General features: G+C 44.1%; 2 protein-coding genes and 1 non-coding gene across 15 annotated transcripts; 1 reads left to right on the top strand and 2 right to left on the bottom strand.

Moving 5' to 3' along the window:
* LOC136493734 (pentatricopeptide repeat-containing protein At3g14580, mitochondrial-like) lies at positions 1-3,231 on the bottom strand. Of its 13 annotated transcripts, none has more exons than XM_066489873.1 (5): positions 2,969-3,231; positions 1,211-2,576; positions 1,037-1,131; positions 823-918; positions 1-750 (listed from the first exon to the last, which is right to left on the bottom strand). In XM_066489873.1, exon 2 carries the CDS (start codon positions 2,571-2,573, stop codon positions 1,482-1,484), a length of 1,092 nt encoding a protein of 363 aa, XP_066345970.1. In that variant the 5' UTR covers positions 2,574-2,576; positions 2,969-3,231; the 3' UTR covers positions 1-750; positions 823-918; positions 1,037-1,131; positions 1,211-1,481. The 13 variants fall into 13 exon arrangements, with proteins under 13 accessions (XP_066345970.1, XP_066345968.1, XP_066345967.1 ...); XM_066489871.1 differs by having other exon boundaries at positions 842-918; XM_066489870.1 differs by having other exon boundaries at positions 823-1,131.
* A 91-nt stretch (positions 3,232-3,322) lies between these two features.
* On the top strand, positions 3,323-3,395 carry TRNAR-CCG (transfer RNA arginine (anticodon CCG)). The gene has a single exon. It is a non-coding gene; the product is annotated as a tRNA-Arg (tRNA).
* A 3,162-nt stretch (positions 3,396-6,557) lies between these two features.
* On the bottom strand, positions 6,558-11,307 carry LOC136493733 (imidazoleglycerol-phosphate dehydratase 3, chloroplastic-like). Its single transcript, XM_066489866.1, has 6 exons — positions 11,026-11,307; positions 10,734-10,861; positions 9,185-9,289; positions 8,837-8,929; positions 8,062-8,171; positions 6,558-7,802 (listed from the first exon to the last, which is right to left on the bottom strand). Exons 1-4 carry the CDS (start codon positions 11,237-11,239, stop codon positions 8,888-8,890), a joined length of 489 nt encoding a protein of 162 aa, XP_066345963.1. The 5' UTR covers positions 11,240-11,307; the 3' UTR covers positions 6,558-7,802; positions 8,062-8,171; positions 8,837-8,887.
* Between the last annotated feature and the right edge of the window lie 11,621 nt (positions 11,308-22,928).

Here is a 22,928-nt window from a genome sequence, read left to right as displayed (position 1 = left end):
CATACGTTTGTAACACACGTTTTTTAGCGAGGTGGAGGTGGCCGCGGCTGTCGGACGGAGGTATCCCGCAACGATGGAGTCAGCCAGCAGGCCTACCTGGGCGCTGCAGCTCGAGGATGACGATGAGGACGGACAGGGGCTACGTGGCCAAAGAGCTCGGCGGCAAAGACGATGGCTTCCTCTACCTCGGCGCCGTCGATCCACAACTGCCGCTGCCAGTCAGTACTGGAGGCACACTAGTGACCCCGCGATTTCAAAAAAGGAATCCTGCCACGACATTCTCAACAGGCCAAATTTACAGTTCTTGGAAACAAAATATGGAGAATTTATAGTGACAGAGTACTGCAACGGCAATGTACTGTGCAATACTGTACACTTATTCAGATACAAGATATAGTTGACAACGCGTATACCAGTACAGTAGCATGGTCCAAGTGTCCTAGGCAGGTGCACATGATTGGCTAAGTACAATGCAAACAATAGTTCAAATGGTGTTTCAAGACCACCACATACGCAGTTATATTGCTGAACCAGGTAATTTCTATTTTCTCAACAGTATATTGCCGTGGGCATCAAAATTGATGTGCCCATTGTTCTTTTTCCGAAACAACTGCAGTAATGCACAAAACGCATGTCCACCTTTAAGGCTTTAAACCCAGGCTTTCCAGTCAAACAGTGATAGCATGGTCCCATGCAGCTGCTTCCTTGGTCACCAGATCCTTTCCCTGCTGTGAATAGATCGTATCAAAACTGCAAATAAAATTGCAACAAGTAAATCGCTGAGAGTAATATAGTTTAAAAATCTTCATCTAGTGGGCTTACAAGACCCTCTTGTACGTACAGATCCATAACCACATAATTCTCCACGTACAGTTGTCATGCAAGGCTAACATGTGGATTTCATGACTATCAGGCAACCTAGTGAGCAGAATATATTAGTCATGCGATTACTTAAGGAGCCGAACACCAAACAGAAGAGCTAACTATTTAGGATGCTCTGTTTCTCTTCAAGGATGTAAAAGGCCAAAAGGACTACCTCATGGCATGCATCTTCATATTGTTAGCCTGGAAACTAGATTCCACAGAAAGGTCCAGAGAAGATTAGTTATTCAACTGCCAAGCATAAATCACCTGCAAATGGATTCAGATTAATATTTCACATTTTAACCTTATGAGTATTGGAAAGGTTTTTAAATTTGAAGCTACAAACCTACAAAATTGAATGGATTTTTTTGCCAGCCTTATATATTTCAGGTTGACATCCGTGGAAGCTAACACCGGACTGTAAGTCTGTAATCATGTACAGGCAGCATTCATATGGCTGCAGTATGCAAGACTACAAGCACAAACTCAAGCCAGCATTGGTCCACTTGCTTCTCTAACAAAAACTTGACGACCTTCATTCAGGTGTATGGTAAAATTTGAAGTTTCCATTCATGTGTCTTGTTAGGCCAAGGAAATCACCTATGTTAAAACAAAAACTAGAACATAGATGTCAGAAGTTCTGTCCAAGTGCCCATTCGGGGAACAAAACCTTGGCCCACCATTTGCTTCAAGACAAGATGTGCATCATCCACGCAGTCCTCACTACAGAGGCCATCAATCAGTAGCTTGTATGATTGGAAGCTAGGCCTCACACCTTCTGTACTCATAGTGCTAACAAGGCTTTTGGCTTCAAAAAACTTCCCTAAACTGATGAGACCATCGAGAAGTACCTGATAAGTGCCTGAATTAGGATAGCACCCTTCAGAAGTCATTGATTTGAACAGATCGAATGCCTCAGTCACTCTTTCCTCCCTGCAGAGACCAGAGATCAAAATATTGTACACAACTGTATCTGCAGCAATATCCTGCTTCTGCATTCTCTCAAACAGCTCAAATGCTTTATCAACCTGACTACGCTGACAAAGGAAATGCATAAAGGTCGAGTAGGTCGCAACATTAGGCTGACACCCTTGCTTCGGCATCTCATGCAGCAAGGAGATAGCCTCATCAAATTTACCGCATTGGCACAAACCCTTGACAAGAATATTGAAGGAGCAGGTGTCCAATGTCACCCCAAGCCTGGGCGCGCTCGAGTAGACCTCATGAACAACCTCGTACTGCCGCTTGCACACAAGCATGTGAAGAACATAATTGAATGTCTTTGTAGAAGGCCAACAATTATACCCAGGCATTGCAAAGAGCGTGTCGATGGCTTTCTGAGGATGTTCTGCCACGTTGCCGTACATCTTGATCAGCCTGTAGAAGAACTCGTCTGAAAACCTGAACTTTTCAGTTCTTGCCTTGGACAGCAACTCCTCCACATCACTGAACCTCCTGGCACAGGCCAGCTTGTCAATCATCAAGCTGTAGAGCGCCTCGCTGGGCTTGTAGTCTCTCCGGCTGCATGCCTTCTTGAATACACTGTTTATCAGGCTAGGGTCCCTGATGTTCACAAATATCTTGAGCACCTCATTTGGGGCGAGCCAGTCCTTGTGGTCCAATCTGCCCGTCCAGTAGCCGTCGTCGCACACTGTGGAGCGAAGTTTCAGGAAAGGAAGCACCGGGGGACGCGCTAAGGCTCTCGACATGTTCTGTGGTCAAGGAGGTAGGAACTGGGTGAGGAGTGAGCACTGGCAGACCCTGAACCCAGGGTATGCCTAGACAAAAAACCCTAATGTGCAATACGGGATAATCCAATACATATTTCGGTAAATGGTTTGATATACGAAAATAAAGAAAACATGACAATATTTTTAAAAGGTCTCATTATACTTTTAACTAAAAAAAAGATAGCATATCAGACTTTGATTTGATTTTAGGCTAACATAGCAAATCTCTAACCAATGTCCATTGAAACAATGAATGTATCCCTATGACCCTACCCCCCACAAACATGTCAACATACACACCAATTTCAAGCTAAGCTAAAAACTGCTAATCAAATGCAAAGATTCTACACTTGAAATCGTAAATCACCACTCACCAGGGACGCAGATGCTGCACGCAAAGCGTTGACCGTCGGGGTCGGGCAGTGGCCGCCCGGCGCTCAGGCGACAGGCTGCTAGCCTGCTAGAGCCTAGGGGCGTCTCTGCACGGCGCTGGTTGAGCTCCGCAGCGGTGCGCCAGCGCTAGAGGTGGAGGACAAGGACGGCCAACGGAGGCACAGAGCTTGAGGACGGGGACGCGGCTCGGTGGACGCACACGCCCCTCGGCGGCGGTGTGCCCGGACAAGGAGGGGCACCACGAAGATGCTGGGCCTCGTGGGCCGATGGATTCTTCTTAGGGAGGCCTAAATTTCACAGATCAAGAAAACCTCATCTACGACTCGCAACAACGTGACCGCGTGGCCTAATGGATAAGGCGCTCGCCTCCGGAGCGGGAGATTGTGGGTTCGAGTTCCATCGTGGTCGACGAATTAATCTTCTAAAAACTTTTTTTATCTTAGGGAAGCATCGCTGTGCGCTGTCTACATTTCAGTGGCGGTCGAGAATTATTTTTTTAACTTTTTTTATTTTTGGGGAAATATCGCTCCCTAACGTGAGTGGCGGTTGTCACGTGTTAACAAAATTTTGATGATAAAAACCTGCTTAGGAGCTGTACCATTTTAGGTAGTTTAGTAAAGGTCATGTTCGCTTGTAAGCATGGGAAAGAATGGCCCGTGACCTAGGGCGCGTTTAGTTCGGCCACCGAATCGGCGCCGCCGAATTTGCTACGCTACTGTAGCTACAGTAGTGTTTTGTTTTTATTTGGTAATAATTGTCTAATTATTGACTAATTAGGCTCAAAACGTTTGTCTCGTTAAGTACAATCAAACTGTGCAATTAGTTTTTGATTTCGTCAACATATAGTACTCCATGCATGTATCGTAAGTTTGATGTGACGGGGAATCTTCTTTTTGCATAGTGCCAAATTCTGGAATTTGGGGCAACTAAACATGGCCCTAATGTTATTAGCCCATTACTCACCGTGTAATGTCCCCGCAGCCGCAGAGTGCTGTATGCCATCCTGGCCGGTGGGATTTCCAGTGCACTTGTTGACGAACTGATCGTATCCAACGTCACAACTCACAAGTGAAGTGGAGCTTATGGAAACCCTTGTTAGTGGTCTGGTGGATGAATTTTAGGATCGGAACTGCGCGCATGTACTGAGGACTTTTTGTTATCTTGCCGTATTTTCAAACCATGACGTATTATGAATCACAGAATGATCGAGGTTTAGTTTGGTTTTGCTATCTGTCATCAGTTATCAGCGTGCTGAAAGTTTCTTATGTACAAGTCAATTTGCTTGCTCAATGCGCTCCGATTGATGGTATCGTCGGATTTTCTCGGCATCATTTGCCAAAAAATTCTTCCTATTCACTGAAAGATAATTGACTTTATTTACCAGTTTACCTATAGCGGTAATAGATTAGGATGGATTCATATCAGACTGGATGGAAGTGGCGCGGCTTTTGTTAGCACTGCACTAGCCATGATGGATGGGCATGTTTTGTGAATAACACTTATGAACGCACGCACATACAATCTAACGAATAGACACGTTGTCTATACCACTGAATCTATAGAGGTAATAGATGAGGATGAAATCACGTCAGGGTGGATGGCAGCGGCGACGGCTTTTGCTATGGTACTGCACTAGCCATAATTTAGGATCAACCGGATGGTCACCTTGCCTATCATTGAACCTATAGAGGTAATAGATGAGGATTGGTTTCATGTCAGCGTGGATAGCTGGGGTGGCAGTTTTTGCTATGGCGCTGCACTAGCCATAATCAAGGACCAACTTTTGTGAATCAACACTTATGAAGGTACACACACTCTACTGAATAGGCATGTCGCCAACCACTAAAACAAAAACACCGCTAAATCATAGAATAAATCTAGAAAAATACGAGCACACATGTCAAGTCGAGAATTTGAAATAGAGTAGTAGGCAGAGTTCACTTCGAGGATCATGTTAGGTGGTGATTTTTTTTTTTGAAAGAGTGTTAGGTGGTGGAATAGAGCCATCTAGGATACTAGTATTCATCAGTTATCACAAGATGCCATGTTTGCGTTATTGACACAAGTGAGGATCGAACTAACAAGAATGGGGACATAAATGTTAACATTAGGGTAGCCAATTAGTAGACGTTTGGAATGAATAAAGGAAGCCAAATATGAATGATTTTGCTAACTTACATATTTGTAATTCAGTGTCCAACTTAGGGTCGAGTTTGTTGTTTGCGTACCATAGCGCATATATGGATCGTATCAACTCAACCAGATCAGGATCAGGTGCATGTGTTGCTCGGTTGTTTGTATATTATTAGTTTGGCTGATAAGAGACGTTGTTTGGTTCCCTGAGTTAAGATATGCAATATGTTGCATGAGACAAACATAATACAAGACCAGGCACGCGGCGTGCCATGCTGTCGACTCCGGCAGCGACATCACCTGTCAACTACTGATGCGTGCCACATGGCCATGCGCCAAAATTATGCCGGAGACTTGGCTGATTAGGCATCCAGCAAACGTTCACGTTCGCTGATTAGTGTAACCGCAACTGGTCCCTCTTTCCAGATAATTGGAGGGCTCATATTTTCTCAACTCCAGTTTGTTGGCAGAAACTGGACACACAAAAAACAATTTATTCCCTTCAATGGCCAAACAATTACATATGTGACCGGATGATCCACGTCGCAAAGTTCATACAAGGCGCAGCTGAAGGACCGGAAACGGCGACAGAGGAGGGTGAATGGGAGCCTCAAATTTCTTTCGAAATCTTCGACCACTGTCCCAATATTAATCCCCAAAAAGCATACACGATAGACTTGATGACCACGACCCTAGAGAAGGGTGGATGCTCCCTCAGAACACAGCGGGTCACCACAAAGCAAACGGAACACAGATCGGAGCACAAACGAGTAAACTCCCAAAAGAAAACAGCACTGCCCCTGCAAATATCGGACACGTCCGGTATTATGTCGGACACGTCCGGTATTTTCGGACACGTCCGGTATTTTCAGCAGCAAGCCGACCAAGGGAGAAAAATCCAAAACCCCGTCAAACGATGTCCAAAAAACATGAAATTTTTAACCATAGCTCTTAGACACCAAGGGAAGGTCTCCACCAAATTTCAGCTCAAAACTCCAAAGTTAGAAATATCGGACACGTCCTAGATTATATCGGACACGTCCGGTATGAACGAACAGTTTCTCGGAAAAAATCAAATCAAGCCATAACTTGATCAAATCAACTCCAAATGACTTGAAACTTTGCACAAGTGTTCACAATGGAGTAGAAAGACAACCTCTAAAGGATCATGGCCTGAGACAAACTCTAACTCCGTGAATCGAAGGAATTGAAGAATCCCCAAAAATAGGTCAAGAACTAAAATTGCCCGGATCTGCGATCTTGTGAGGAATTAGTGGATTTCCTTCGGTGGAAAGCTTCCACTCATGTAATTGATCGATCCAAGTCAACAAGAACGAACCAAAACAATCCCAAAACGAAGAATCGAGAGGGGAAACAAGAGGGGACAAAAAGAGCTCGTGAAGAACACCAAAATCACATCAAGAACACAACTAAATCATGAATCCCGGAGGGCATACGGTGGTTACGGCCACCGATTCCTTCAAAGCCAAGTCACAATTTGAGTTGTGGACCTCTCTCATACATGGAAGCAAACTAGAGGAAGAAACCCTAAAGGAGAAAATGAAAACTAGAGGAGGTAAGGGCGATTGGGGGCTCCCTCATCCTATTTAACAGGGCTATTACACATTCTCAGTTTTGCCCCTAGATACAAATGAGTTGAACCGCTAAGCCCAAGGGCGTTGTTGTCCAACCCGGTGTAATCTTGATCCGACGACCACCGCGCCTTCTCACCGATAGCTTCGCTTCGACGCGAACTCCCCGATGCCGCCACGTGCCGTCCGTCCCTCCTCGGAACCTCCGCCCGGGTTTTGAGGCCCAAACCCGTAAACCGTCCATCCGATGGTTTTGAGACCCAAACCATCAAACCGTCCACGGGTAGCGTACTTCATACGCGTCCCCCGCCATCCGACGCGTGTCACCGCCATCCTCGACCGGCCGGCCCGCCAAGTCCTCCTGAGCCTCACTCGACTCGCGCGTCCGGCGTCTTGACCCGGTCAACACCGTCACTCCATGTCTTCTTGCACTTGTCGATGTCCCAAGTGTCAGCCACCACGGCTAGTCACCCGACCTCTGGGTCCCTCGGTCCAAGCCTCACGTCCGTCCTTCACCGCTCCCGGTCTGTCGGCACGGCACGTCCTCCTTAACCTTCACCTCGCCGTCGACCACCGCATCCGAGCTCCACACCTGCACAACACAAGCCAAAAGACATGTCGCACACATAGCTTTCGCCATGGTAGGGTTAGTCATCACTCAACCCGCTTCGTGGATCACATTGACAATCACTCATCACAAAACGAACACACAAGGGTACTTGTTAACCTTGTGTTCACAGCAGCATTATTCCTGACCGGTGTAGCTCTCAAAGCCACAGCTTGTCTAGACCTATTTCAATCTTCAGATATCGTGTAACTCCAGAGAGCAGATAGAGTTGCAGTAGCGAGCAGATGCGTTATGCCACTGTCACAAGGCAGATAATGAGTAGTATTTGATTTTTGATGATCTCATTATCAAGGTCCATGCTTTGGTGTTAGAGGTGAACAGAGGCTCCCAATGTAATAAACAGCAGAAACCAAGCTGTAGCTGCCTACTCTGCAGGCTTCCTCTCATTGATGTGCGCTGCAATGAATGATATGCGTTCTTTCAAACTCGCAATGCTATGATCTTGACAAAAAACCTTTGGAGCTGCCATTGAGACAACCAAGAAACATATCAGCAGACAGCAGGGGTGTAGATCGTAGAATATGAAGAGCATACTATGTTAGTTAGCTTTTAAACCCAGCTATCCTCTACCAATGCCAGATATCAATCAACAGTAGTAAACTTGAACTACATCTGCAGAATGGTGTGGATTGAAATAACAATACTTGAAGCATTTTTTCACCTACTGGTCATGAACTAAGGAGAGTTTTCTGAATAAAGTTTTCAGTAAGGTCAGACAGACCTGGGGACAGTGCCTTGACGGCGCAAGTCATATTCTGTTGCTTGTCGAAGGGCCCTAGCAAATGCTTTGAAAGACGCCTCAATGATATGGTGTGAGTTTTTCCCAGCAAGCTTCAAAAGACAATATGGAGCGAGATAAGGTGATGGGGGCAGGGTCATGCAAATTAGCTATAAAATATAGAGAAAACTCAACCATCTCGTCCTTATGCTCAACAATATCCATAGTGAAGAGAATAATAGAATAATAGCTAACAATTTGTTTCAGCTTATTAAAAAAACAAATGAGGTGGTTAAAATTTGCATATCCATAGTGAAGAGAAGTTAAAACATCGACAACATGACCATTGTGATATGTCCAATAAAATAACTTAAACTAACATGAACCAAAAATGGCAAACAAATATATGATAAAATTTAACAGAGCAGCAATCGTATTTTTTTTTCAATTTGTATGTGATAGATGAATATGAAAAACTTCATACACAAACAAAAACCTAATAAACAGCCTGAATGTTAGTGATGAAGTATCAATAAATGCATATGAACGGGCCTCTAGTAATAGTATATGCTCATGAATACATGGAAATCCAAAAACAGAGAACTAGGTGATTGAGCATTTCTTAAGTGTAGAGCATGCCAGACATGTGCAACTCAGGTACAAGCCCACACAGCATTTGAGGCTTATGAATGCATAAATGGCACATATATTGGCACATAGAGTCAATGCAAAATCACACATTTATAGTGTGTAAATACAGCAAGAGAATGCAACTTACCAGTATAACCTCAACCGCTGCCTCATCGAGGGGTGCTGTAAAATGCCCAAATCAGTTAATTCCTTTTCGATCACCAAGTGCTTCAAGTAGTGCCTGCATAGACAATAAGAGAATATCATCTCATTGATTGTCTGCCTATCTATGCTGATGCTGATTGCATGGAATTGAATTACAGGTGATTCAGCAAAAGTAAAAAACTAAAAAAAAAAAAGTTGGTGATTCAGTTTAAGTTTAGTACAAAAGTTGGGAAAGGAAACTATATGGATGTCCTAACCTCAAGTTAATAATGATCCATACAAATGCATCTAGAGGTAAAAGGGAGAAATGTTCTTGGAAAGTAATAATCACCGTTCCAATTGCCAAAGCAATGTCCTCATTTGAGTGATGATCATCAATATGCGTGTCACCTGTTGCCTTCACGTACACGTCAAAGAGTCCATGTGATGCCAGCTGCTGCAAGTTTTAAGCTCAAAGAGTCAAAGTTAATGGCCAACTTTGACTGAGAAAAGCATACTTATCTAACTCATTTAGAACCTTCTATTTTGAACCACATGACATAAGTACAATAGAATAGAGACCATTAAAGAGCAGCAGCCTGTTCACAAATAAATGCCTTAAAAGGGAATATAATGGAAATAGGTGGCCTTTTTACACGAATATTTGCTTTCTTGCTTTGGTTTATTTTAGTATTTACAGTTATTTCTCTTCACAAGTGCTAGTCACTCACCCACGTACAGTAATAATTTCTGTTACCTGTATGGAATAACCAGAGGCATACATCCCACTAACTACATTGGTTGATTGGTGGAAGAGAAGTAGCACTCTCGCCTTGGATCACATCATACTAGGAAAAGGAAAATTGAAACAGGTATTTTGCGAAGTAATTGCTCGATAGCACAGTCCCAAGAGTGACCACCTGCAACACGTGGAACTAGAAAAGTGGTAGAGTTTTCCACGTCAGGATGGCCTCAAGTTCTCATGGTACAATACATCATCAACACAACAACAACAACAACAACAACAACAAAGTCTTTAAGTCCCAAATAAGTTGGGGTAGACTAGAGTTGAAACCCAGCAGAAGCAATCAAGGTTCAGGCACGTGAATAGTTATTTTCCATGCACTCCTATCTAAGGTTAAGTCTTTGGGTATATTTCATCCTTTCAAATATCCTTTTATTGCCTCTACCTAAAACTTTGGTCTTCCTCTGCCTCTCTTCACATTATTATCCTGGCTTAGGATTCCACTACGCACCAGTGTCTCTGGAGGTCTCCGTTGGACATGTCCAAACCATCTCAATCGGTGTTGGATAAACTTTTCTTCAATTGGTGCTACCCCTAATCTATCAAGTATATCATCGTTCCGAACTCGATCCCTTCTTGTATGACCGCAAATCCAACGCAACATACGCATTTCCGCGACACTTATCTGTTGAACATGTCGTCTTTTCGTAGGCCAACATTCTGCACCATACAACATAGCAGGTCTAATCGCCGTCCTATAAAACTTGCTTTTTAACTTCTGTGGTACCCTTTTGTCACATAGGACACCAGATGCTTGGCGTCACTTCATCCACCCTGCTTTGTACATCACTTTCTAAAAAAATGATTGTCCTACTGGCCCTCTTAAACATATTCTTAAGTTAAGAGCAGTATACAAAAAGACTTTTCCTATCAGAACATGCTTCCGTAAGTCCACTTTATGGATTTGATCAAGATACTTTCATGTTAACTACGCGGTTTTGATTTTCTCCCCTTTTGCACAAAAAGGCCTAAAGTTCCCATTCCCCTCATCCATGGACACTAGAAATCACAAAGAAAGGAACCACAAGCATATTATGTCTGTACAGATACCTCCAATTCCCTAATTACTTGTACAACGCAGATAAAGTATACTCACATCAAGCATGTGATCCAAGAACGGTATCCCTGTGCTACAATCAGCGACACCAGTGCCATCGAGGTTGATCTTCACATGCACATTTGTCTCCTTGGTCACCCTCTTAACCTCTCCAATCCTAGAAGATCCTGAAGATTTTGAACGCAATCATAAAAAAAATGTGCGTGAAATAAATACAGCCAGTCGAAATAGCTAGTAGAAGAACTATGAAGTGTTGGGCACAGCTAAGGAACAAATCAAACACGAAGCAGCACAGAGAGCAAAGAATTCCACTACCAAACACATGAACTACCTATAGAGTCTCCGGGTGCGGTCGGGGAGCCGTTGCCGCCGACGCCGGCGGTGGCCATGTCAGGCGACGGCTTGAGACGAAGCGAGAAACCGAGCGGCCTAGCGGGGAAAGCAGGGACCAGACTGATAACCCACCCCGAGGTTCTGGGAATCGGGGAAGCCGGCGTGGAGGGTAGGCGGGTGGGGCAGGTTGAGACGAACCGCGCGGTGGTCATCGCCGGCGGCGCCGCGGCTGGTTTGCTTGGTGGCAGACTGCAGTGGACAGCGGAGTCGGGAGTTGGGGGCGTGTGGACTCCCGTGCATTGGGCCTTGGGTGGTGTAGAGAAGCAGGTTTGCTTAGTTGGGCCGGCTGATGGTTAATTTTCTGGGCCATCCGAGGAAAAGACTTTCGGCCTGTTCGCTGGTTGGTTTCTGGGCTGGTTTAGGCTGGCTGGTGCTGGTTTATTGCGAGAGAAAAACACTGTTGGTTGACTGGTTTGGGCTGGCTGAAACCAACAAGCGAACATGGTATTTGTTGGGCCCGCGCTTCTAAGTTCTCTAGGCTTATTTCTATTTCGATAATAATACGATTAAAACGGACGGATGGACGCCTCCGCCAGCTCATTCCCGCACGCGCTATTTGCCCAGTAATCCTACCCACTCATCCTGTCCTCGCACCCCAATGCTCGCAGCGTCTTTTTCCTCCTTGCCTCGCCGACTCGCCGTGCCCATCCGCCCACCCCACTTCGCCTCGCCGCCACAGGTCCCCCGCCGCGCCGAGCCCCATCCCCTGCGGCCTCCTTTGTGCTGCCTTCCTGTGCTGCCTTCTCCGTGCCGCATTCCTCACCAGGCTCAGTATGCCCCGCTCGCCCACACCACACTGCCTCCTCGCCGCAGTCGGCTCGCTCGCCGCGACCACCTCCATTGAGCCGGTGAGCCTCCATGATGGAAGGTCCAGCAAACAGACGAGGGCGATGAGATTCGTGTGACACCGCACCCGTCGGCGAGTTGCTCGTGCCGCTACCGCACAGCGAGGTCCATGCGCCACCGTCGATTTGTCCAAGCAAAACCCATGTTACAAGAGTATGTTTCAAGTGTTTCAGATGTTTCATCTGGATGTTGCAAGTGTTTCATCTTGATGTTGTAAAAGTAGATCGAAATGTTGCACATGTTGCAATGGCTATACGTATGTTTCAAGTGTATATTCCAAATGTTTCATCTCCCTTTCCAGACGTATGTGTTGTAAGTGTTTTCTCTGTATGTTGCATATGTTTTCACACATATGAAGTGTTGTGTTTTTAGGTATTTTTGCAAGTGTTTTATACGCATGTTTCGAGTGTTTCAGCTGTTTTGTACGCATGTTGCAAGTGTTTCATCTGGATATTTCAAAAGTAGATCTGGTGTTGCAGCTAGTGTTTCAGATGCATGTTTCATGTGTTTCATCTGCCTTTCAGACGTATGTTACAAGTGTTGCATCCGAATATTTCAAAAAGCAGATTGGGTGTTGCACCCCTGTCTATGCTTTTTTTCTGCCTCACCTTCACCTCGGTGTCTCTTCCTCCGGTGTCGGCTAGGCATCCGCTGCCCTCCCCCTCTAATGGGTGTTGGCATAGCCACCTGCTGTAGTCACCTGCAGCAGCTGTTGGCCGCGTGCATGCACGTGAGAAAGCGAAGGGGCGCGAGCGGAGACTCCTCACATGCAGTCGAACGGCGCGGGCCCTGTGTAGGCGAGCGCGGGATGGAGGTGCGCGGGGAGAGACGGAGTGTAGGTGCGGGGGTCCGTCTGGACGTTCGAACGCTAGCACTGTCATTTCTATTTTCAATTCCATATTTCCTCTCCAAAAAAATCATTATTGTGATTTCAATTTTTCTTCAAATAATAGTAAATACACAGGCGTTACACATCCTACTCCTGTAGATCCTCTGAAAAAAATAAAGTCATATGTAAAAATATGATCACCCACATCAAATTGATAGCTTAACCCGAGTGAATAGATTTTACCTTAAAAAACTAACCACTTGAGCACATAATTTGCCAAATTATTTTATTTAATAATAAATCAAAAATCTTCCTTGAACTTGAAATGGCATATTGAAGAAATAATCTGTCTCTAGAAGATCAACCTATGCATGCTGGCACGCGGTTTTAGATTAGACACTGAAATAAAACGTTCACGTGATATATATTTGAACACTACTCCTATTTGTAATAATTCTTTTATAGTATTATCAATAAAAACAGAAGAAAGAAAGCCGAAATAGTTATCTAGGAAAAGCTACATGCAACTATTTTGTTGGTGCATGATGATTACCGAAAATCAAATATAGCAACCGATGATAACCCTCATCATTACACTCATTATTATCGAGCCAAATAACCCGTCCTACTCCAACTTGTCCTTTGCCTCTCAGAGGAGGGAGCGGTCTGCAGTAGCCTTTTCTCATTTCTGGGTGTGAGGAAATTGAAGGCGAGGATAGAGATTGCCACCAATTCAAGGTGTATTTATTGGAACAGTTGGACCAAGACGCACATAACAGCACAGCACACATAGGCACAGCACAAAAGCAGATAGATTAGGAATTGTTTTTTGAAATATACCATCTCCTGTTTCCAAACACTTGCGTTTTTTTTACAACGACACACTCTCCTAAACGTAACTTTGACGAGTATTTTCTGTTTCAAAATATAAATGAACATCTTAACAGATTTATACATATCACCCTCAAACTAAAAAAGTTTCACTCCAGATTCGTATTCTGAACATCAACTATACTAGGAGTACCCCCTCTGTCCTATAAAGAATGCAATTCTAACACAGAGCAATGTTTTGGTATCTTAACTTTGACCAATTATAAATAAAGAAGTATTAATATTTATGATATCAATAAATATTATTAGATCAATTACGAAATGTATTTTCATAATAAATTGATTTAGACCCATAAGTATGACTATTATTCACTAAAAACTTAGTCAAACGTGAATCAATTTAACTGGAACACAACCCATATATAGTTGCATTCTTTGGGACATAGGAGTATTTACAAAGAATAGATAATAAAGAGTGCGGAGTATAGACAATAGGACCAAGCCAAGGGAGGACGAAGATCTTCGATGCATGGATTTGGTGGATGCTTACGCCTTGTTTAGTTGGACCCCAAAGTCTAAAAAGTTGCTACAGTACCTGTCACATCGAATGTTTGCGGCTCGTACATGGAGCATTAAATGTAGACGAAAAGAAAAACTAATTGCACAGTTTGGTGGGAAATTGCGAGACGAACGTTTTAAGCCTAATTAGTCAATGTTTGGACACTATTTACCAAATAAAAACGAAGATGCTACAGTAGCCCCAAATTCCAAATTTCGCGAACTAAACAAGGGCTTAGTTGCTTACATCAGCTCGTTTGATAAACGTGCATGTGTTTTGTTCCTCTGTACAGTTCAGTAGGCCTAGGAGGCAAAGCATAAGCATGGACATGGATGGATGAGTGGTGGGCCCACCCTAGCCTAACTCTCTACTTCCTTCCCTCATTAAGGCCTCGTTTAGATACAAGCCAAAAACAAAAAAATTTTAAGATTCTTCGTCACATCAAATCTTGCGGCACATGCATGGAGTACTAAATGTAGACGAAAAAAAAACTAATTACACAGTTAGCCGAGAAATCGTGAGACGAATCTTTTAAGCCTAAATAGTCCATAATTAGATAATTTTTGTCAAATAAAAACGAAATTGCTACCGTAGCTAAAAGCCAAAAAATTTCGAAACTAAACGGGGCCTAAATCCCTAAAAACGACCCCTCCCCCAATATCTCTGCATAGATTTTTCAACCAGGAACCACTCTGCATTCATGGAACCATTTATGATTGTGCGGGCGTATTATTGAAGACTTGTACTTTTCCCTGCTAGTAGCTGCTGCTATAGACTCCTCTCGTCCTCGGCTGGTCTGCTTCCATATGGCATATGCTGTGTGTGAGTGAACAGGATGCAGATGATGCATACTCCTGCTGCTTTGTCAAACGATGACAATCGCTCTCTGCATCAGCATGACACCCCCCATCCGTGCAGGTGCATGCACCTAATCATCATCATTTAATAATACCCGGAGGTTGGGCTGACTTGCAAGCTTCGAGCTCGTCGAGTCTGCAGAGAATTCGCAACAACACGTCCACGCAGATTACGGAGAAAACCTATCGAGTAGCAATTTAGCCAATTTCATTATCAGTTTAATCTATAAAAATAATATTAATAGGTTTGTGACGATATATATGTGCATGTGTACATTTCTTATGAACACTACAGCATTCAGAGATAACATATGCAGAGATGACATACTGGTGAATACAGTAAAAACACAAAGTACAGAGATTAGACTGTACCCAGCGAAGGGTCCCATGCCGAGGGCATCGGAGGCTTCATTCGCACTAATTGATATAGTGCGTTGCTTGAAGTCGCGGACCACAGTCGATGCAGGAAGATGTTCGCAATGCAGTCCCACGAACGGACCACCAGAAAGAAGACGCCATAACGTTCCGTAGGCAATCACCGAGAAGAAGATGTACGGACGAGTAGTCGCGGATAGCTCCCTAAAAACCTAATCGCCGCGCACCTGCTCTCCCGCTACTCCGTGCGCGCAAAGGTACGGGACAAGGAAACTAGAAGGCTGCGGAAGTGTGGCTCTCTTGGGAGTGGTTTCGGAAGGACTTTTTCTGGACTGACGGAGGACTCGGATATATGGACGGGAAGAAGAGAGGCAGCGGAGAATCCCAGGAGACGGAGACGGAGAGACGGAAGCGGAAGAGACAGTAACTGCCACAATCAGTTTGCCGCCACCATCAAGGGTGAAAGCTCTAGTTTGGTTTTGATGAATTGATGAAACCCTAAGTGCTAACCTAGTTTATCAAGTGATCATGAGATAGGTAGCACACTCCAAGTGATGAAGCAAATGAAGATCATAGCATGATGATGATGATACCATGATGATGATCAAGTGCTTGGACTTGGAAAGAAGAAAGAGAAAAACAAAAAGCTCAAGGCAAAGGTATAAATCATAGGAGCTATTTTGTTTTGGTGATCAAGACACTTAGAGAGTGTGATCATATTTAGGATTGATAGCCGTACTATTAAGAGGGGTGAAACTCGTATCGGAATACGGTTATCAAAGTACCACTAGATGCTCTAACTCATTGCATATGCATTTAGGATCTAGTGGAGTGCTAACACCCTTGAAAATATTTGTGAAAATACGCTAACACATGTGCACAAGGTGATACACTTGGTGGTTGGCATATTTGATCAAGGATGGTGAAGTTTAGGTGCAAGGGTAAATAACTCCACCGACGGAGTGTCCGTCCGTAGAGTGTGGACAGTCCGACGGTGCCATCGACGCCCTAGACAGAAAAGACGGAGGTCACTGGAAGTGACCGGACGCTGGACTCGGTTGGACCGACGCGTCCGATCAGGTTGAAGGGTCGAGATGGCGGACTAGAGGGGGGTGAATAGTCTTTTCTAAAATTAATCGCATTGGCTAACTGATACAAATGCGGAATTAAAACTATCGGTCTAGCCAAGACTACACCCCACTATATATGTTCACTAGCACCTTGCAAAGATAACAATTATGCAACAAAGGTGCCGGGCTAGCTAGACCTCTCCTAAACAATTCTAGGAGCAAGGTTACACAAACCTATGCCACTAGTACTTTGAGCAACAAGGGAGCTCCTACACATGCTAGTAAGCAAAAGCACAAAGCTAACTAAGCTCACTAGCAATGCTCAATAACAAGGCAACCAATGCCTAATTAGATAGCGCAAATACTTAGCTACACAAACTAAGCAATGTGACTAACAAGGTTACTAAAACCAAATTAGCCACGCAATGTAGCTACTTCTATGCTACACAAGCAAGAAGATAATCAGCAAGCTACACAAGCTATTTAATTACAAGAGCAACTACACAAGCTTAATATGTATAAAAGTAATTGCAAGCTTGTGTAACGGGGATGCAAACCAACGAGAAGAATAAGGTTGACACGATGATTTTTCTCCCGAGGTTCACGTGTTTGCCAACACGCTAGTCCCCGTTGTGTCGACCGCTCACTTGGTGGTTCGGTGGCTAATTAGCATCACCCGCTAAGCTAGCACGTCGGGCGCCACAAGAACCTACCCCTTGAGTGAGGGTAGCTCAATGACACGCTTTACTAAAGTTGCTCTTCGCGGCTTCCGCGGGGCGAGCACAATGCCCCTCACAAGCACTTCTCCGGAGCGCCGCACAAGCTTCTTGCGCGCTTCGACGGAGACCACCACCAAGCCGTCTAGAATGTGGCAACCTCCAAGAGTAACAAGCATCACCGGCTTGCAACTCGGTCACCTAGTGCCACTTGATGCAACCTCACGATACAATCGCACTAGAATCGCTCACTCACACCATCGAATAATCACTATCAAGTATATGTGTGATGGAGAGCTCCCAAGCACTCACAAGCATGGACACTAAGTCCCTTGAGGTGCTCCACACTAGCCATTGCCGAAGGCCACTTCTATTTATGGATGTTACCCTTTCACTGGGCAACGGTCGGGCCGACTGGACGCTCCGATCGTGTTGACCGGACGCTGGACCTCAGCGTCCGGTCGCCCGTAGACGGCCACGTATCCCGATTCCAACGGTCACTTGACTTGACCAGACGCAGCAGCTTTCAACTGACCGGACGCTGAACCCCCAGCGTCTGGTCGTTTCCAGTAAGGTACCGACCTCGATCGGACGCGTCCGGTCACACCTGATCGGACGCAGCCAGCGTCCGGTCACACTCTAGCTTTTGCGTCATCGTACGTCAGCCTGACCGGACGTAGCCAGCCAGCGTCCGGTGCATTCAGATCCAGCGTTCGGTCAGTTGACCGACGCCAGCATCTTCGCGACCAACGCATTTTCACTTCTAACTTCTTCACCCTTGCTCCAATGAGCTAACCACCAAGAATTTGCATCCGGCGCAATAGAAAATCGGCATTCCATTTTCCCGAAAGCGCCGAATGTCATGATTGGAAGCCTACTCTATGGGACCGCATCAAGACTGGATGTCATGTTTAGTGTATGCATGTGTATAAGATTTCAAGCCTCGCCAAGAGAAAGTCATTTAAAGGCTACAAAGAGAATATTGAGGTACTTTAAGCATACACAAAATGTTGGTTTGTGGTATCCCAAAGGAGCAAAGTTTTAGCTAGCTAGTTACTCTGACTCGGATTATGCGGGATGCAACGTTGAAAGGAAGAGCATCTCGGGCACATGTCAATTGTTAGGAAGATCACTTATTTCATGGTCATCAACAAAGCAAAATAGTGTTGCATTATCAACCGCTGAAGCCGAATATATACCCGCTGGTAGTTGTTGTGCACAAATACTTTGGATGAAGGCCACCTTAAGTGATTTTGGAATGAGAGTGCAATCAAGTTAACCAACAATATGATTCAACATGCAAGAACAAAGCACATTGATGTCCACCACCATTTCATAAGAGATCACCAACAAAAATGGAACATTTGCATTGAGAGTGTAGGCACTAAAGATCAACTTGTCAACATATTCACCAAGCTATTGGATGAGAAAAGGTTTTGCAAGCTAAGGAATGAGTTGAACATATTGAATTTCTCAAATATGTGTTGATGCACCTCCCCACTTATATGACATGCCTCTCCTTCGAGCAATCCAAGGTAAAAGTTGATTGACATGGCATACATCCTTGCTAAGGACTTGTTTAGTGCATCTAGACATCTTTCATGTTTAATAGGCTCATTCATAAAAATCAAATGAATTTGATGATTGTATGGTACCACTATAGCTTCTATGCTTGACTTAATCTAGTGGTAGCATATGACATGTTTGTGGGCTTGTAAATCTAGTGTTTAATCTAGAAAATAAGCTCTAAGTGTTTAACTCAATATGGTATAGGATAACCCTTATTTGGAGGTGTGAAGAAGCTTGTCCTGGAATCAAACTGAGTTAAATATCTTTGGCAAATGATCTAGACTGGACCAAAATTGTGGGAATATGATCCTCACCCCATTGATTGACATTGATAATATTAACCTATCTACTTTTTGAACCTTTGTGGTCATTGATGATAAAGGGGGAGAGAAACAAAGATATAAGTGATAGGGGGAGAAACAACAAAGATATTAGTACATGGAGAGAAAAGACAAATGATATATTAGTGTACTAAGATGGTAAAAAGGGGGAGATATATGACAAAGAAAAGGAATTAATTCAAATTTTGAGCATATAAGTAGGGGGAGCAAGCTCATGAACTTGTATGGTGCATTTGAATGTGTATTTCATATGTTTGCTTGCATGGCACAAGTTTTAAATTTTGATATCCATGCTTGTGTGGTGTATGCTAGTTGTAGGTTTGAATGATGAAACGAAAAACTAGCATGCATAGGTTATATAGTGATTTCATTTTCAAAGTGTTGTTTCCAAGTGGTATCAAGCTAACCATGATGCTAAGGATGGTATAATGGTGCACTCCAATTGGTATCACGCTTCAAAGGTCCATCTTTTATACCTTGACATCATTTGGTAGACATTGACTCATATATTTCCTATCCAAGCATATGTGCAAGCTACAATCCAAACTCTTAGCACATATGTAGGGGGAGCAATTGCTACCATTTGGGGTTCATGAAATTTATCCATATCCTTTTACACATGGTAAATATGCTTGGGCAAGCAACATAGATTCAATTGAATTCCAATTCATATTTTTGTGAAAGGATTGTCATCAATTACCAAAAAGGAGAAGATTAAAAGCTCTAGTTTAGTTTTGGTGAATTAATAAAACCCTAAGTGCTAACCTAGTTTATCAAGTGATCATGAGATAGATAGCACAATTCAAGTGATGAAGCAAATGAAGATCATAGCATGATGATGATGATACCATGATGATGATCAAGTGCTTGGACTTGAAAAGAAGAAAGAGAAAAACAAAAAGCTCAAGGCAAAGGTATAAATCATAGGAGCTATTTTGTTTTGGTGATCAAGACACTTAGAGAGTGTGATCACATTTAGGATTGATAGCTGTACTATTAAGAGGGGTGAAACTCGTATCGGAATGCGGTTATCAAAGTGCCACTAGATGCTCTAACTTATTGCATATGCATTTAGGATCTAGTGGAGTGCTAACACCCTTGAAAATGTTTGTGAAAATACGCTAACACATGTGCACAAGGTGATACACTTGGTGGTTGGCACATTTGATCATGGGTGTTGAAGTTTAGGTGCAAGGGTAAGTAACTCCACCGGCGGAGTGTCCGCCCGTAGAGTGTGGATAGTCCGACGGTGCCACTGACACCCTAGACAGAAAAGACGGAGGTCACTGGAAGTGACTGGACGCTGGACTCGATTGGACCGGCGCGTCCAGTCAGGTGTAACAGCGAAGTCACTGGCGTCGGTCAAATGATCGGACGCTGGGTCGCTCTACGACCGGACGTTGGCAGGGTGCGTCCAGTCAGTGCTGACATATGCTGACGTGAGGCGCACAGAGGAGACGTCGTCTGACCGAACGCTGGCAGGGTCCAGTCAAGCATGACCGGACGAGTCCGGTTAGCAAAATACGTTTCTGGAACCTTACTGGAAATGACCGGACGCTGGAGGCTCAGAGTCCGGTCAGTTGTAGCGGAGCATCCGGTCAACACATGACCGTTGAGATCACACGACTCCTGTTGAACATAGTGTGACATGTGGCTAACATCGAGCGACCAGACGCTGGGTCCTGTGTCTAGTCAATCTGACCGGAGCGTCCGGTCGATCCGTGTTCAGTGCAGTGAGGAGCCCAATGACTCTATTTCATGAAGGCTTCTATTTAAACCACATAGCCAGCTCAAGCTCACTCTCTTAGCCATTTTTTATTGACATAGCAACCTTGTGAGCTTAGCCAAAGCCCTCCCACTCATCTCCATCATTGATTCATTATTTTTGTGAGATTGGGAGAGAATCCAAGTGCATTGCTTGAGTGTTTGCATCTAGAGGCACTTGGTGTTCGTGTTTTGCTACGGGATTCGCTTGTTACTCTTGGTGGTTGCCGCCACCTAGACGGCTTAGAGCAGCGAGGATCGTCGAGCGGATGGTGGTGATTGTCTCTGGCTCTGATCATGATGATTGTGAGGGGTTCTTGACCTTTCCCCGACGGAGCATCAAAAGGTACTCTAGTGGATTGCTCATGGCTTATGTGATCCTCATCTTGTGTTGGTTGTGTGGCACCCTATTAAGGGTTTGGCATGTGATGCTAATTAGCGCGTGAACCTCCAAGTGAGTGAATCGCCATAACGAAGAGTAGCTTGCCGGCAAGCAAGTGAACCTCGGTAAAAATCATTGTGTTCATCCTTTGATTCCGAGGTGATTGGTCTTCATCGTTGTTCATCCTTGTGATTGATTGGTTCCTTCATCTATATGGTGGTATAACTTTCTTTATCACTCTCTTTACATTATCGCAAACTAGTTGTCAAGCTCTTTAGTGTAGCTAGTTGTGAGAGCTTACTTGCTTGGCTGGTGTGGCTCTTTAGTTAGCCTTTGAGAGCACACTAACATAGAGTAGTGTCATAGCTATTGTGTGAAAAGATACTACCTAAACTAGAATTGTGGTAGGTGGCATGCATTTTGAGTAGGCTAGCATAACTTTTGCTTCGCATCATAATTGTCTAACCATTTTGTTAAGTTTTGTTGTAGAAATTTTATTAGGCTATTCACCCCCCTCTAGTCATCAGGACCTTTTAAAGGGGAGTAACTCCCGTTGTTATGTGGATTAAGTGGTAAAAGATGGGCCACGCCCACCCGCCTGCCACGCCCTTGGCCCCGCCCTTGGCCCGGCCCGACCGGCGGCGGCAGCAGCGTGCGCGCGTGTGGCACGTCTTTGTCCTTTTCTCAGCTTCTCAATTTAGATGAATAATTTCCAACCATATAAGCTGAGTCAGCGTTCAGTCAAAATCCTGTATGGTATTAAGCCATGCAACACTTAATGTTACGTACCATAGAGTTTTATTTGATTCATTAAATATTATATGGGCCAAGCCCATATTATTTCCAATAATCCCCACCAAACTCTAGGGTTTGTAACAAAGTAGTCTCAGAACCACATTTCTTTTATATACCAGTATTTCGATGGAGACTGTTAAGTTGAACATCCATCTAGAATAATAGTTTCACTCAGTCACAACTGAACAATGGACTAAGCCTTGAATTGACAGTTTTATGTGAGGTAAATGTCACTAAAGTCCTTAGCTGATACTAGACAGCAAAAGGCAACCCCTCTATTTGATGCATATAAGTCTTACTTCAGTGCCTTTCATGAGTATTTAGAGATCACCCAAATCTCATAGACTGTGACCAGCAGTCTAACTCATATAAGTGTGTTCCTCAAAAGATGTTCTGTAGGACAATATCTTTGCTTTAACAAGCCACTTGGAACGCATTAAGGCAAAAAACCAGCCTGCCTTACAGAAAGGAAAGATATACATCAGAAATTAGTCTTACTAAGGATCTTTCCTCACAATTTACTACTAGCTTGTTTCACCGTCCTATTTCACAGGATCTCCGATCACATAGAACATGTTACCACTATAGTAATTTTCAAGTGGGTCTCAAACCCATCTCTCTCAATGCACTTTCTATCACGTTGCGTGATAGACCCTTAGTGAACTGATCTACCAGATTGTTAGACGTGTGGACATAGTCCAACGCTATTACTCTGGAGTTTCTCAATTTTTTAACAGATTTTAGTTGTCTCTTAACATGCCTTGTGGACTTTATGTTGTCCTTAGAACTGTTAACCTTTGTAATCATAGTCTGGTTATCACAGTTCATAAAAATAGCCCGTATGGGTTTTTTAACAATCGGTAAATCCATAAGGAGATCACGAAGCTACTCAGCCTCAGATCCAGCA

The sequence above is a fragment of the Miscanthus floridulus genome, chromosome 11 (assembly GCF_019320115.1).
Source record: "Miscanthus floridulus cultivar M001 chromosome 11, ASM1932011v1, whole genome shotgun sequence".
NCBI classification, from domain to species: domain Eukaryota; kingdom Viridiplantae; phylum Streptophyta; class Magnoliopsida; order Poales; family Poaceae; genus Miscanthus; species Miscanthus floridulus.
Note: the sequence above shows the minus strand (reverse complement) of the source record. Positions and strands in the feature narration are given on the sequence as shown.

Bases quoted from the DNA above. Each gene is read 5' to 3' on its own strand.
- LOC136493733 (XM_066489866.1), bottom strand. From the start codon at position 11,239: ATGACCACCGCGCGGTTCGTCTCAACCTGCCCCACCCGCCTACCCTCC. The intron at 10,862-11,025 runs GTAGTTCATGTG...CAAAATCTTCAG, and splicing joins CGCACCCGGAGACTCTATAG to GATCTTCTAGGATTGGAGAG. The intron at 9,290-10,733 runs GTGAGTATACTT...TAAAACTTGCAG, and splicing joins TCTTGGATCACATGCTTGAT to CAGCTGGCATCACATGGACT.
- LOC136493734 (XM_066489867.1), bottom strand. From the start codon at position 2,573: ATGTCGAGAGCCTTAGCGCGTCCCCCGGTGCTTCCTTTCCTGAAACTT.